This window comes from Lissotriton vulgaris, unplaced genomic scaffold (assembly GCF_964263255.1).
Source record: "Lissotriton vulgaris unplaced genomic scaffold, aLisVul1.2 SCAFFOLD_815, whole genome shotgun sequence".
Classification (NCBI taxonomy): domain Eukaryota; kingdom Metazoa; phylum Chordata; class Amphibia; order Caudata; family Salamandridae; genus Lissotriton; species Lissotriton vulgaris.
Window position 1 is genome coordinate 507,583 of NW_028243422.1, and position 13,780 is coordinate 521,362.

The 13,780-nt window shown below is 50.0% G+C and overlaps 1 protein-coding gene across 1 annotated transcript in view; it reads left to right on the forward strand.

The window, feature by feature from the left end:
• The first annotated feature begins 447 nt into the window (after positions 1–447).
• The window catches only part of LOC147668407 (E3 ubiquitin-protein ligase TRIM39-like), a 321,248-nt gene continuing 307,915 nt past the window's right edge, over positions 448–13,780 (forward strand). Inside the window, exon 1 of the mRNA XM_086948575.1 lies at positions 448–861. Within this exon, the coding sequence (XP_086804701.1) occupies positions 448–861 (414 nt within the window). The remainder of the gene's footprint in view (positions 862–13,780) is intronic.

Consider the following 13,780-nt stretch of genomic DNA (forward strand, 5'->3'; position numbering starts at 1 on the left):
CTCTGTGACTGCAACACGAACCCGGAAGTCCCGGCGCAGCCACCGAGAGGCAGACGCACAGACACACCCACTGTACGCAGAGAGGGACAGACGCACAGACACACCCACTGCACACAGAGGGGGGCAGACGCACAGACACACCCACTGCACACAGAGAGGGACAGACACACCCACTGCACACAGAGAGGGACAGACGCACAGACACACCCACTGCACACAGAGAGGGGCAGACGCACAGACACGCCCACTGCACACAGAGAGGGGCAGACGCACAGACACGCCCACTGCACACAGAGAGGGACAGACGCACAGACACACCCACTGCACACAGAGAGGGGCAGACGCACAGACACACCCACTGCACACAGAGAAGGACAGACGCACAGGCACACCCACTGCACAAAGAGTGAAACCGAAATTTACCTTCACTTCCTGCATTTCTGAATCATGGCGGCGGCAGCTCAGCTCGGGAACCTCCAGGAAGAGGCCACTTGTTCCATCTGTTTGGAATATTTTAAGGATCCGGTGATGATCGATTGTGGACACCACTTCTGCCGCTCCTGCATCACCCAGAGCTGGGAGGGAAGAGATGGAAACTTCCCCTGTCCACAGTGCAGGGAAATATCTTCTGGGAAAAACCTCCGGCCCAACAGACTAGTGGGGAACATGGTGGAAATGTTAAAACAGCTTCATCTGCCTCCAGTGAAGCCCCCGGAGGAGAATCTGTGCGAGAAACATGAAGAGAAGCTGAGGCTGTTCTGTGCAGAGGATCAGAGGATGATATGCTGGGTCTGCCGGGAGTCCAAGGAGCATAAAACTCACTCAGCAAGTCCTATAGAGGAGGCTGCAGAGGAGCACAAGGTACGTCTGTGGATGTTCAGGGATCACAAAGTCGCTTGGTGAGCCACACCAAGGTGCAGCCGGAGAGCACGCTCTGTGTGATCCAGAAGGCGCCATGTCACTGGGACAACACTTTTACATTTCTGGATTTTGCTTTTTACATATTTTGACCTGGTGTGTTCAAGCAATAGGGTCCAGTAAAGTGAATCAAAACTACAAATCCCAGAATGCACTGATATGTTAAATCAAAATCCTAGAAATGAAAAAGTTGTGTCCCGGTGGCATGGAGTCATCTGGTCTCCCTCCCTGTTTATGCCATAGAGGAGGCTGCAGAAGAGAACAGGGTGTGTCTGTGGATGTGTATGGATCATAAGGCACCCGTGGTCCCCAAAGACCACGTGCGAGGAGTGTATGTGGGTGTTCACGACTCACAAGTGAAGACAGTGTAAGTTCCACAGAGGAAGAAGCTGCAGAGGAGCACAAGGTATATGTGTGGGTGTTCAAGATTCACAAGTGAAGGCAGTATGTACATTCTGCAGAGGATCACAAGGCAGTCTGTGGACGATCACGATTCACAAATGAATAAACTTGTTAAGTCTTTAAGAGGATACAATGTATATTTTGGGGGTGTCAAGTGTTCTTCGAGAAGGCTGCTGAAAAATACAAGGTATGTTTGTTGGTGTTTAGGGATTGTAAGCGAATCCACTCCATGAGGGCTTTAAAAGGAGCTGCAAAAGAGCACATAGTGTGTCTGTCAGAGCGCTGGGATCATGGGCTGTATATTTATTTTATTTTATTTAGAAGTTTTCTATAGTGCTAACAAGACCCGAAGGTAGCAGAGCGCTTTACAGTAAAGGCATGAAAAGGTGGACAAAAAGACAAGTAACAAATAAAGGTGATCATCAAATGACAGTTAGGGGAGAGGAGAAGTTCGTACAGTAGGACTTCTTGGTAATAGGATACAGAGTTCTCACATAGTTCTGGGGATGGATGTTGATCCTAGTTACCCAGGACCTAGGGAACGGATGAGGAACAAGGATTTGAGTTGGCTCTTGAATTCCGCATTGGACGGTATGGTTCTGTGAGCCACAGAGGCGGCTGCAGAGGATCAGAAGGGATGTGTGTGGGTGTTTTAGGATCTTGCACTATACTCGAAGGATTACATGTGGCACTGCAGTGAGTTGTCGGTGTCAGAAGACTTGACACGACAATGCAGGGTGTAGCGCACGAGCTCACAGGAGCAGAGACACAGCAGAAGAGCTGCAGCAGTGCATTGTGACGCACACAGGGTCTCAAGGGCATTGGTGCAGATGACTCCCGAACATTGCAGGGTTCACCAGACACAAAGAGAGGTGCAGGGTCCAGGCGCTAGACTTGCATCATCATTGGGCACGGAGTGAAGATCTCCTGTAGCTTTGGCTGCTTGAAGCTTGCTGGCTTTCGGGACCCCTCACAGGATGAATGACCGTCAGGCTGGGCTGCGATCACAGGCTCCCGGTCTGGGGAAGCTCGGAGTATCCGACCTCCTCACCTCAAGGTGCAGAGCAGTGGACTGGGCTCGGGGTGATGAGGACAAACCCCTCCATTCAGCGGCAAGAGAGGTCTTTCCTCAGTCCTGGGGTCTAGCGCCTCCTGTAGAAGGGAGACGGCCATCATTCCCGTCTCTGGTCTTCAGCGTTCTCTTCTGTAGAGGTCCTTCCTCGGTCCTGGGGGTCCAGCGCCTCCTGTAGAAGGGAGACGGCCATCATTCCCGACTCTGATCTTCAGCGTTCTCTTCAGTAGAGGTCCTTCCTCTGCCCTGGGGGTCTAGCGCCTCCTGTAGAAGGGAGACGGCCATCATTCCCGACTCTGGTCTTCAGCGTTCTCTTCAGTAGAGGTCCTTCCTCTGCCCTGGGGGTCTAGCGCCTCCTGTAGAAGGGAGACGGCCATCATTCCCGACTCTGGTCTTCAGCGTTCTCTTCAGTAGAGGTCCTTCCTCGGTCCTGGGGGTCCAGCGCCTCCTGTAGAAGGGAGACGGCCATCATTCCCGTCTCTGGTCTGCAGCGTTCTCTTCAGTAGAGGTCATTCCTGGGTCCTGGGGGTCCAGCGCCTGCTGTAGAAGGGAGACGGCCGTCATTCCCGTCTCTGGTCTTCACCGTTCTCTTCAGTAGAGGTCCTTCATTGGTCCTGGGTTCCAGCGCTCCCTGTAGAATGGAGACCGCCATCATTCCCGTCTCTGGTCTTCAGCGTTCTCTTCAGTAGAGGTCCTTCCTTGGTCCTGGGGTTCTAGCGTCTCCTGTAGAACGGAGACGGCCATCATTCCCGCCTCTGTTCTTCAACGTTCTTTTCAGTAGAGGTCCTTCCTTGGTCCTGGGGTTCTAGCGTCTCCTGTAGAACGGAGACGGCCATCATTCCCGTCTCTGGTCTTCAGCGTTCTCTTCAGTAGTGGTCCTTCCTCGGTCCTGGGGGTCTAGTGGCTCCTGTAGAAGGGAGACAGCCATAATTCCCGTCTCCGGTCTTCAGCGTTCTCTTCAGTAGGAGTCCTTCCTCGGTCCTGGGGTTCTAGCGCCTCCTGTAGAAGGGAGACGGCCATCATTCCTGTCTCTGGTCTTCCGCGTTCCCTTCAGATGAGGTCCTTCCTCGGTCCTGGGGGTCTAGCACCTCCTGTAGAAGGGAGACCGCCATCATTCCCGCCTCTGGTCTTCAGCGTTCTCTTCAGTAGAGGTCCTTCCTCGGTCCTGGGGTCCACCGCCTCCTGTAGAAGGGAGACCGCCATCATTCCCGCCTCTGGTCTTCAGCGTTCTCTTCAGTAGAGGTCCTTCCTCGGTCCTGGGGATCTAGCACCTCCTGTAGAAGGGAGACCACCATCATTCCCGCCTCTGGTCTTCAGCGTTCTCTTCAGTAGAGGTTCTTCCTCGGTCCTGGGGGTCCAACGCCTCCTGTAGAAGGGAGGCAGCCATCATTCCCGTCTCTGGTCTTCACCGTTCTCTTTAGTAGAGTTTCTTCCTCGGTCCTGGGGTTGAGCGCCTCCTGTAGAAGGGAGACGGCCGTCATTCCGGTCTCTGGTCTTCCGCGTTCTCTTCAGTAGAGGTCCTTCCTCGGTCCTGGAGGTCCAGCGCTTCCTGTAGAAGGGAGGCGGCCATCATTCCCATCTCTGGTCTTCAGCGTTCTCTTCAGTAGAGGTCCTTCCTGGGTCCTGGGGGTCCAGCGCCTCCTGTAGAAGGGAGACAGCCATCATTCCCATCTCCGGTCTTCAGCGTTCTCTTCAGTAGAGGTCCTTCCTCGGTACTGGGGGTCCCGGTGTCTAGCGCCTCCTGTAGAAGGGAGACAGCCATCATTCCTGTCTCTGGTCTTCCGCGTTCTCTTCAGTAGAGGTCCTTCCTCGGTCCTGGGGTCTAGCGCCTCTTGTAGCAGGGAGACGGGCATCATTCCCGTCTCCGGTCTTCAGCGTTCTCTTCAGTAGCGGTCCTTCCTCGGTCCTGCGGTCTAGCGCCTCTTGTAGCAGGGAGACGGGCATCATTCCCGTCTCCGGTCTTCAACGTTCTCTTCAGTGCTGTGCAGAGCTCCATAAAGTTATAAGGGGACAGTTTATATCCTGTCCTCGGATAGTTCGCTCCAATCCAACTGTCTAGCCAGATTCATAGTTAGCCCCAGACCTTTGGAGGGAACCAGTGAACTGGAGAGTGAACCACACACAATCCCTCCTTCCATCAGGATAGACATTCAAGACAAACGTTGCAATTGGCCTCAAAAACATCCTAATGGAGGACGGGGGCAGTGGGGGCTGTGAGGAGCAGGGGATGGCGGGGAGGCTACAGAGAGAAGGGGGCTGTAGGCACAGACTACAACCAAGACTCTGATTCACCCTACAACAGAAAGCGTTTCACACACACTCAATCAATCAATCAATCAATCAATCAACAAAAATGTGTATAGCGCGCTACTCACCCGCAAGGGTCTCAAGGCGCTGAGGGGGGGGGGGGGGGGGGGTGCTACTGCTTGAACAGCCAGGTCTTGAGTTGTTTCCTGAAGGAGAGATGGTCCAGGGTCAGCCGTAGGTGAGTGGGGAGGGAGTTCCATGTCTTGGCTGCCAGGTAGGAGAAGGATCTTCCTCCGACGGTGGACTTCCGAAAGCGTGGGACGGAGGCGAGGGCGAGGCTGCCGGATCGGAGCTGGCGGGTGGGTGTGTAGAATGTGAGGCGGCTGTTGAGGTACTTCGGGCCCGTGTCGTGGAGAGCCTTGTGTGCGTGGGTGAGGAGTCTGAACGTGATCCTCTTGTTGACGGGGAGCCAGTGCAGTTCTTTCAGGTGGGCAGAGATGTGGTTGCACGAGGGATGTCCAGGATGAGTCGTGCTGAGGCGTTCTGAATGCGCTGGAGTCTTTTCTGGAGTTTGGCTGTGATTCCAGCATAGAGGGTGTTCCCGTAGTCCAGATGGCTGGTGACGAGGGCCTGGGTGACCGTCTTCCTGGTTTCGGTGGGGATCCATCGGAAGATCTTACGGAGCATGCGCAGGGTGTTGAAGCAGGATGACGAGACGGCGTTCACTTGCTTGGTCATCGTGAGGGAGGAGTCCAGGATGAAGCCTAGGTTGCGGACGTGGTCTGTTGGTTTGGGTGCGATGTCCAGGGCAGGGGGCCACCAGGAGTCGTCCCAGGCAGAGGGAGATGGTCCGAGGATGAGGACTTCCGTCTTGTCGGAGTTTAGTTTCAGACGGCTGATCTTCATCCATTCTGCGACGTCGTTCATTCCTTCCTGGAGGTTGGCTTTGGCGGTGGCGGGGTCGATGGTGAGGGAGAGGATGAGCTGGGTGTCGTCAGCGTAGGAGATGATGTTGAGGTTGTGTTGGCGAGCGATGTCTGCGAGAGGGCTCATGTAGACGTTGAAGAGGGTGGGGCTGAGGGAGGATCCTTGCGGGACGCCGTAGATTACTTCGGTGGGCACCGATCGGAACGGGGGGAGGCGGACTCTCTGGGTTCTTCCGGCGAGGAACGAGATGATCCACTGTGGCCCCCATCACCGCACATGGGAACCTCGCCTCACATGTCCACAGGCACTGCATCCTATGGACCTGGGCCTGAAGGCACCTGAGCCTGACAGCACTGTGAGGCCCTGCTCATGGTAATACAGCGCTATACACATCTGTGTCACAACATGTATGCTGCACTCAGATGGAGCCCAGAGAAGACATACTACACAGAAGGTAGTGTCAGTCACTCTCCGATCTGAGTTTGAGGCGACATCCACCCCACTTCTATACTCGTCTGCCACAAGCCGTTAGTAGCGTCATGGGCTGATCATGTGAGGGGGATCCACTCGGGTAAACGCAGGACCTCTCTGGGTGGATCTCAATCTCACACTCTGATGGAGAGCAGCGCTCCAGATGTAAAGCCCTCGTCAGGGGACTTCCGGTGCTGGTCTCTTGCACAAGAAGATATCCCGTGCCAGGATAGTAAAACGGAAGCAGTTTGTCACATGGACTGGACACTGCGCCAAAACCTTTCACCCTACTGTTCACGCTCTCAACCTGCCATCCTGCCGTGCTCCATGCTTGGGTTCGGTCCTGCTCTCCTGACTGCCTGTTCCTTGTTGCAGACTCTGCATCAGAATGTTGCCTGCTCTCTCGCTAATCCTGCCTGTTCCCAGCTGTGGCCCTGTATGAGGTTGGTGCCTGTTCTCTGTTGCAGACCCGGTTAAGGGCTGGTATATGCTCTCTCGTTCTAGCAGGTTTATTTTCTCAGACCCTTTTATGAGTCTGTTGCCTCTTTTCTGTTGCAGACCCTGTAAGGCTGGTGTCGATTCCTGCTTCAGACCTTGTAAAGGGCTGGAACTGGCTCTGTTGCAGACTCTGTCTGCAGGCACCTGCCTGTTCTGTCACAGACCCTGGCTGGGGTTGGGGCATGCATTCTTCCTGTGTCTGTTCTCTGTCACTGATCCTGTATGAGGCTAGTACCCGCTCTCTTACTGTGACTGTTCTCTGTCACAGACCGTGTTAAAATTTGGTGCCCGCACTCTCGTTTTGGTTGGGTGCTCTCTGTTGCAGACCCTGTCTGGGGCTGGGGCCTGCACTCTTCCTGTGTCTGTTCTCTGTCAACGACTCTGCCAGCGGTTGGGGCCTGCACTCTTCCTGTGTCTGTTTTCTATCACAGCCCCTGCCTGGGGGTTGTGGCCTGCATTCTGCCTGTGTCTGTTTTCTGTCACAGACCCTGTCTGGGGCTGGGGCCTGCACTCTTCCTGTGTCTGTTCTCTGTCAAAGACTCTGCCAGCGGTTGGGGCCTGCACTCTTCCTGTGTCTGTTTTCTATCACAGCCCCTGCCTGGGGGTTGTGGCCTGCATTCTGCCTGTGTCTGTTTTCTGTCACAGACCCTGCCTGGGGTTGGGGTCTGCACTATTCCTGTGTCTGTTTTCTGTCACAGACCCTGCCTGGGTTTGGACCTGCACTCTTCCTGTGCCTGTGTCTGTTTTCTGTCACAGACCCTGCCTGGGGTTGGGGCCTGCATTCTTCCTTTGTCTGTATTCTGTCACAGACCCTGTCTGGGGTTGTGACTTGCACTCTTCCTGTGTCTTTTTTATGTCACAGATCCTGCCTGGGGCCAACACTCTTCCTGTGTCTGTTTTTTGTCACAGACCCTGCCTGGGGATGGGGCCTACACTCTTCCTGTGTCTGTTTTCTGTCACATACCGTGCCTAGGGTTGGGGCCTGCACTCTTCCTGTGTCTCTTTTATGTCACAGATCCTGCCTGGGGTTGGGGCCAGCACTCTTCCTGTGTCTGTTTTCTGTCACAGACCCTGCCTGGGGATGGGGCCTGCACTCTTCCTGTGTCTGTTTTTTGTCACAGACCCTGCCTGGGGTTGGTGCCTGCACTCTTCCTGTGTCTGTTTTCTGTCACAGACCCTGCCTGGGTTGGGGCCTGCACTCTTCCTGTGTCTGTTTTCTGTCACAGACCCTGCCTGGGGATGGGGCCTGCACTCTTCCTGTGTCTGTTTTCTGGCACAGACCCTGCCTGGGTTGGGGCCTGCACTCTCCCTGTGTCTGTTTTCTGTCACAGACTGTGATCATTTCTTTGGTTGTCTCTTCTTTCACAGACCCTACGTGTAGCCGGCACCTGTATTGGACAAAGTCCAGATATGGTTAATCAGATGCGGGGATCTGGATGTAACATATTTAAGAACAATTTGGATATGTGTGGCCAGAATTTCCAATCTGGACGTCTGTTACTGGTACTGACAGTCTGAATTTATATGGGCAGTACTTACAGCCTGGATATAGAGCGCAAACCGAGGGGCTGGCCCTGAGAAGATGCAATTGTTGGCGGAAGGTCTAGGGTGGGCTGTCGGATCAGGGATAGTGTTCGTTAAAGAGATGCGTCTTCAGCATTTTCCTAAATTGGGGAGAGTTGGAGCTGATGCCACGTTGAAAGTGATGCTGTGCCAGATCCTGGGAGCATAAACGGAGAAGGCTTGGCTCCTGGGTTTTTCTTCTTACAATTGTTTGTCTTGAGTCTGGTGATAGCCGCGCTCCTGGTCAGATGTCGTTCCTTGAACGTGTATAGTTTGTTTGCCAGGTAAGCTGGGGTCTTGTTGTTGAGTGCTTTATTTGAAGCGCCTGGTCATGAAGATGACCTGGGCTGGAAGCAACAGCTAGTATAGGTCTTTTATTTTTATTTTACACCCATGTGAGAATTTACACACAGCAATATTTAGTAAGCAAGAGCAGCAGAGCTGTACATAGTAAATAAAGTGATATGTGACAATAAATAAACACCTTATATTTTAAGACAGACTTGACCAGTGAGTTTCTTCTAAACATTCCATTGAAATAAAAATAAAAATAAAACATTAGCTTTCATGCAGCAATATTAAGCTGGACGAAGCTGCAGAATTGTACATAATAGATAAAGTGCTGAATGTCAATAAATTACACAGAATATCCTGATCCAAATTCAACTAGTAACTTCCATCTGCATACATCATTAAATAAATAATTTAGATTTCATATATAGTGCGGTAAAGTGCTATGTGGCTATAAATACATATTTAATAACCTTTAACAGGTTGAACCAATGGAAGACATGTCATCCCCTATAAAGAGCTGGGCCTGTAAAATGTCATCTAGGTCGAGTAATATATAACCTTAGTCCATCCGCAGCTAATGCTACTGGTTCTAGCTCAACTCAGAGCCCTCCGACCCCGTTTGTGACTGGTGACCATATCTCTCGACCAGTCTTTCCTTCTTATGGCCTTTACGTTTGTATAAGCTGACCTCTATATTATTAATAGACATGAATCTATTCAGCCACAATACAAACGTTGGGGGGTCAGGTTTGAGCCAATCCGAGGCGATACATAATCGGGCTACCCCAGTGGGAATGAAAATCAGGTACATTTCTTCCTGACCTCTGATATTAGATCCTGCGCGATCTACCAGTCCTAAAAGCATCGTTACCGAAGTGAAGCTAATAGAATTTTTGGTAATAGGATTTAAAAAAGCCTCTATTCCTTTAATAAAAGGTAGTAGCTGAGGACATGAATAAAACATATGCACAATCTCTGCTTGATCAGCTCCGCATTGTTTGCATTTTCCATAAAATTCAGGTCCCCATTTAGAGTGTAGTACAAATTAAAAGCAGTCCTTAAAAACTGGCTCTTTAAATTTGCTGTTAATAGATTTTTTTTGCACATTTCTAAAGACTCCTTAAGACATATTGTTAGGCTATCCAGCCTTGTACTCCACGTAGAAACTTGAGCATCTAAATCATCTCTTTGTATCTCAACCAATAGATCATATATGGCCCGTATACTTTAGCCACGTCAGGCCGCTTCAATGATAGGGATCTTCTCTATTGCATTTAATTCATTTTTCGTTTTTAATAGAAAATCCCTAATCTGTAGGAATTAAAAAAAAAAACTCTTGAGCTAGTCAAACATCTCCTGCAGATGATCATAGCAGATTGTCATTAAATAGATCTCCTATTGAATCAATACCCTTCTGTTTCCACCTTTCCATCACAGAGTCTTGAAAAATAGTAGGCAGTAGGGTGGCTTCAGAGACCAGAGTGTAAAAGTTTATTTTAGGAATCACCAGTTGTCGCTTAAGCTGAGGCCAAATTTTGTCGGGGGCTCTGAATAGCTTAAATCTAGTTTTATTGTAATTACGTAGCTCCAATGTTTTCATAAAGCATCCTTTTGCTTCAATTCCAAGCTCCATCTTATATATAATTGGATATTCTATGACACAACTCCCCCTTCTTTCTCCGGTTAATAAAATCCCCTTATATTGAATCAACATGCCCAGTAATAAGAGGTAAAATTGGGAAATTACCACCCACCTCGTAATCTTGGCATGGTCATATATTTAAGAGCCCTCATAGGCTTTTATACCCCCACAGGAAACTCACACACATAGAGTCTAGTTCCCGCAACCAGAGTTTACAAAGCTCCACTGGCATTGTCCTGAAAAGTACAATATTTTAGGTCAAGATTGATATGCCCTGGTCTCTTTTACTTTCTTAGCCGTGCCCTCTAATCCCATGCCTGTTCCATCTGGTTGTGATGTTTGATTTTCATCCAGGCTGCCCCGTCACTTAACATACTGTCCAATGATTTCTCCCTCGTGTGGTGTCTGGTTGGGTCTATTTCCGCTTCCCCAGAGAGACTAGAGTGATCTGACAACAAAATAATCTATCGCCAGAGTCTGCATCAGCCTGTTTCGCCGTTGTCGAGCGCTGCTCTCTCCTCTGTTCTTTGTTAGCTGATCCTTCATTTTCATTTGCCTGTTGCATATCCTTTATGTCACGGTCACCAGGTTATCCTCAGGATCGGGTTGAAGCTTAAAGAGGTCCACCTCTCGACAGCCCCAAGTCCGGATAGAATAAATCCTCTCGGACTAGTGGGATGGGCAAGCAAGGGAAGGAAAGGGTAGGCACAACGGGGGAGGGAGAGCAGTAAACGAAACAATGATGGCCTTAAATCGGGCGAGATGGGAGGATGAACACATGGTATCAGCACTTTCCTATCCTTCGTATGAAATGTGCTTGTCCCCACCAGACTATGTCAGTTCAGTCCTGGACACCCCCAACTGATCTCCCCTACAATTTAAAGGATAACACAGAAGCCAATATTAACTGCATGGAAGAATCAGAATTGCGTTCCTGGATAGTCCATTAGTAATTCCAAAAGGTCATTAAAAGTTCTCATCCATTACCCAGGATTAAGGGAAGACAATCTCCAGAATAGGGATTCTCTCAGCGCATAATAGTGTTTTTGGAGAACAGTGTTAAACTTCAGCCAATAAAAGCAATACTAGAAAGCAAAATGTAGCACTCCCGCGCTCCCCCTTTTGTCTCAAAGAGAGAGTGGCAATAGTTCCAGAACACTTGTCTCAGGCAAATGGCAACACATTTCCTCCCGCATGAGACCGTAAGAAGTAACGCGTCTCGCCAATGGGAGGAACAAGGAAACGTGCTCTGGGAGCTTTCATAACACAATATCAAATGAAACAAAAAGGAATAAAGCCGGTACGAGTTCACACCCTTACCCGACCGTACTTTCTGGTACTTCGGGAATCACAGTATAATTGGCGTCTTCGTAACGGCGCCATCTCCTGATATCCTGACTTCTAACAGCGTGCTATGTCAGCACGTGCGTTGACAGCGCAGGCGGATGACAGGAATTGTAGTTTCTTGTCCCGTTGCATCTCCGCGTCCACTGGCAGTGCGCTCACCCTCTGTGCGCCCTGACTGTACATCATCCCTTCGGAGAGCACTGACAGGCGCAGGGCTCATCCGGGAATCTCCTATGAAGATCCACCAGCCGGAGAGCATGTACAGAGGAAGGCAGTTCCCAGGAGTCCTCCTCAGAACCATATCCTTTCCAAGACACCAAGTACCATAGTTTGTTCTGGTTGACCTTAGAATTCACCACACCCTTGACCCAAAGAGAGATGTCTCTGCGGAGAGAGGGCCACCAGAATCGTCGTAGGGTGTTTTCAATGGTCTTCAGACCACCACAATGTCCAGCACACAGGAGAATATGGCACCACTGAAAGGCTTGCTGTCTACCTTCCTTGGTGGGTAATAGGACTTGCTTTCCTTTCATGGGAATGCCTTGATGCATTCTCCATTCGGGATGATGTCTGAACCAGTCTCTCCAAGTGGCAGTCTGTACTCTTTTCTTTACCTTGTGTAGGAATTCGTTAGTATGGGTTACACAAATTACTTGGTTAGGTGTAATGATTGCTTGTACGGGGTTCGTTGTACCTTCCAATTGAGTAGTTTGTCTGCTCAGAGCATCTGCTTTCTTGTTGTCTCTGCTGGGCCTAAAGGTGATGACACAGTGATATTCTGAAAAGTACATCATCCACCTTAGCTGACGAGGAGTAAGCTGTCTGGTGGATTTCATGAACTGCAGATTGTGGTGATCTGTGTAAACAGTTACTTGGTTTTTCGCTCCTTTTATCCAGTGCCTCCATTCCAAAAAGACATCCTTGATGGCCAATAGCTCCTTTTCGGTGATAGTGTAATTTCTCTCCGCACTGTTCAGCTTACGGGACATGAAAGTGACAGGATGTAAATGCCCTGTGGATGGATGTCTTTATGATGGCTCCTACTGCTACATCGGAGGCGTCAGCATCTACAATGAATGGTAGTTCTGGATCAGCGTGGCCAAGATAGGAGCGGAGGAAAAGGCTGCCTCAAGTGCTTCAAAGGTGGTTTGACCTTCTTCATCCCACTCGAAGGAAACATTCTTCCTTAACAATTGTGTGACTGGGGCCACCAGGGCAGAAAAATTATGGATAAAACTCCTATAAAAATTGGCTAAGCCCAAAAAGCTTTGTCTGTCACATACGTCCTTTGGGCTGGGCCGCTCAGTAATGACTGTCAGCTTCCTCTCAGTCATGATTTGGATTGTACGAGTGAGCATGACCCCCAAGAACTCCACAGTGGTGGCATGAAATCCGCATTTACTGATCTTGTAGAAAAGGTGATTCCTTTGCAAGGTCTGTAATCCAATCCTCATGTTTTCCTTATGCTCTTCAATGTCTGTGGAAAAGACAAGAATGTCATCTATATACCACGAATCGGTCCAGATACTCCAGGAGAATATTGTTCAGGAAAAACTAGAAGGCAGCTGGGGAATTACAAAGGCCAAAAGGCATAACTAGATACTCACAAAGCCCGTAACAAGTCTTGAAGGCGGTCTTCCCCTCGCCCCCCTCTCGCATCCGAACCAGATGGTAGGCTCCTCAGAGGTCGAGCTTCCTGTATATCTCAGCCCACATCACTTGGTCCAGCCAAACCGATACAAGGGGGAGAGGGTACTGGTTCTTCACTGTGACAGCGTTCAGCGTTCTGAAGTCCATGCATGTTCGGAGCTCCCAATTGGCCTTAGGTATAAAAAAAAAAGAGGGGAAGCTGCAGGTGACCTGGAGTGATGAATAAATCCCAAAGAAAGGTATTTCTCTATGTACTGCCTGTGATGTAGGTTCTCGGGTTCAGTCAATGTGTACATCCTGCTGCAAGGAACCACTGCACTTGGTATGAGATCAATCTGGTACATCCTGTGTGGAGGTAATTCTTCAGCCATGCTGTCACAAAACACATTAGCATACTTCTGATAGCAGCCGGGCAGTTCCACATCTTTCTCTGTGGCTGTGGCGATGTGGTGACGCAACGATAAAGCCTTGGATGGAACAGTAGGGGGATATATGCAGTGAGTGGTGCAGAACCTGGAATCCATCCTTAAAAAAAATAATAATAATCTTTTATTGGTTTTATCCACAAGAAGAACGAAAGAGACATGATGCTCCACAATCATCGGGTTGCAACCTGGCACGTCACTACACTATTGTATATGGCAGGCATGAACAACAGCAGAATGGAAACCAGAACCCCCTCCCTCCTCCTCCTCCTCCTCAAAAGAAAAAACAAAAGGATGACCTGATAGAAAAGAAGGGTCTATGGA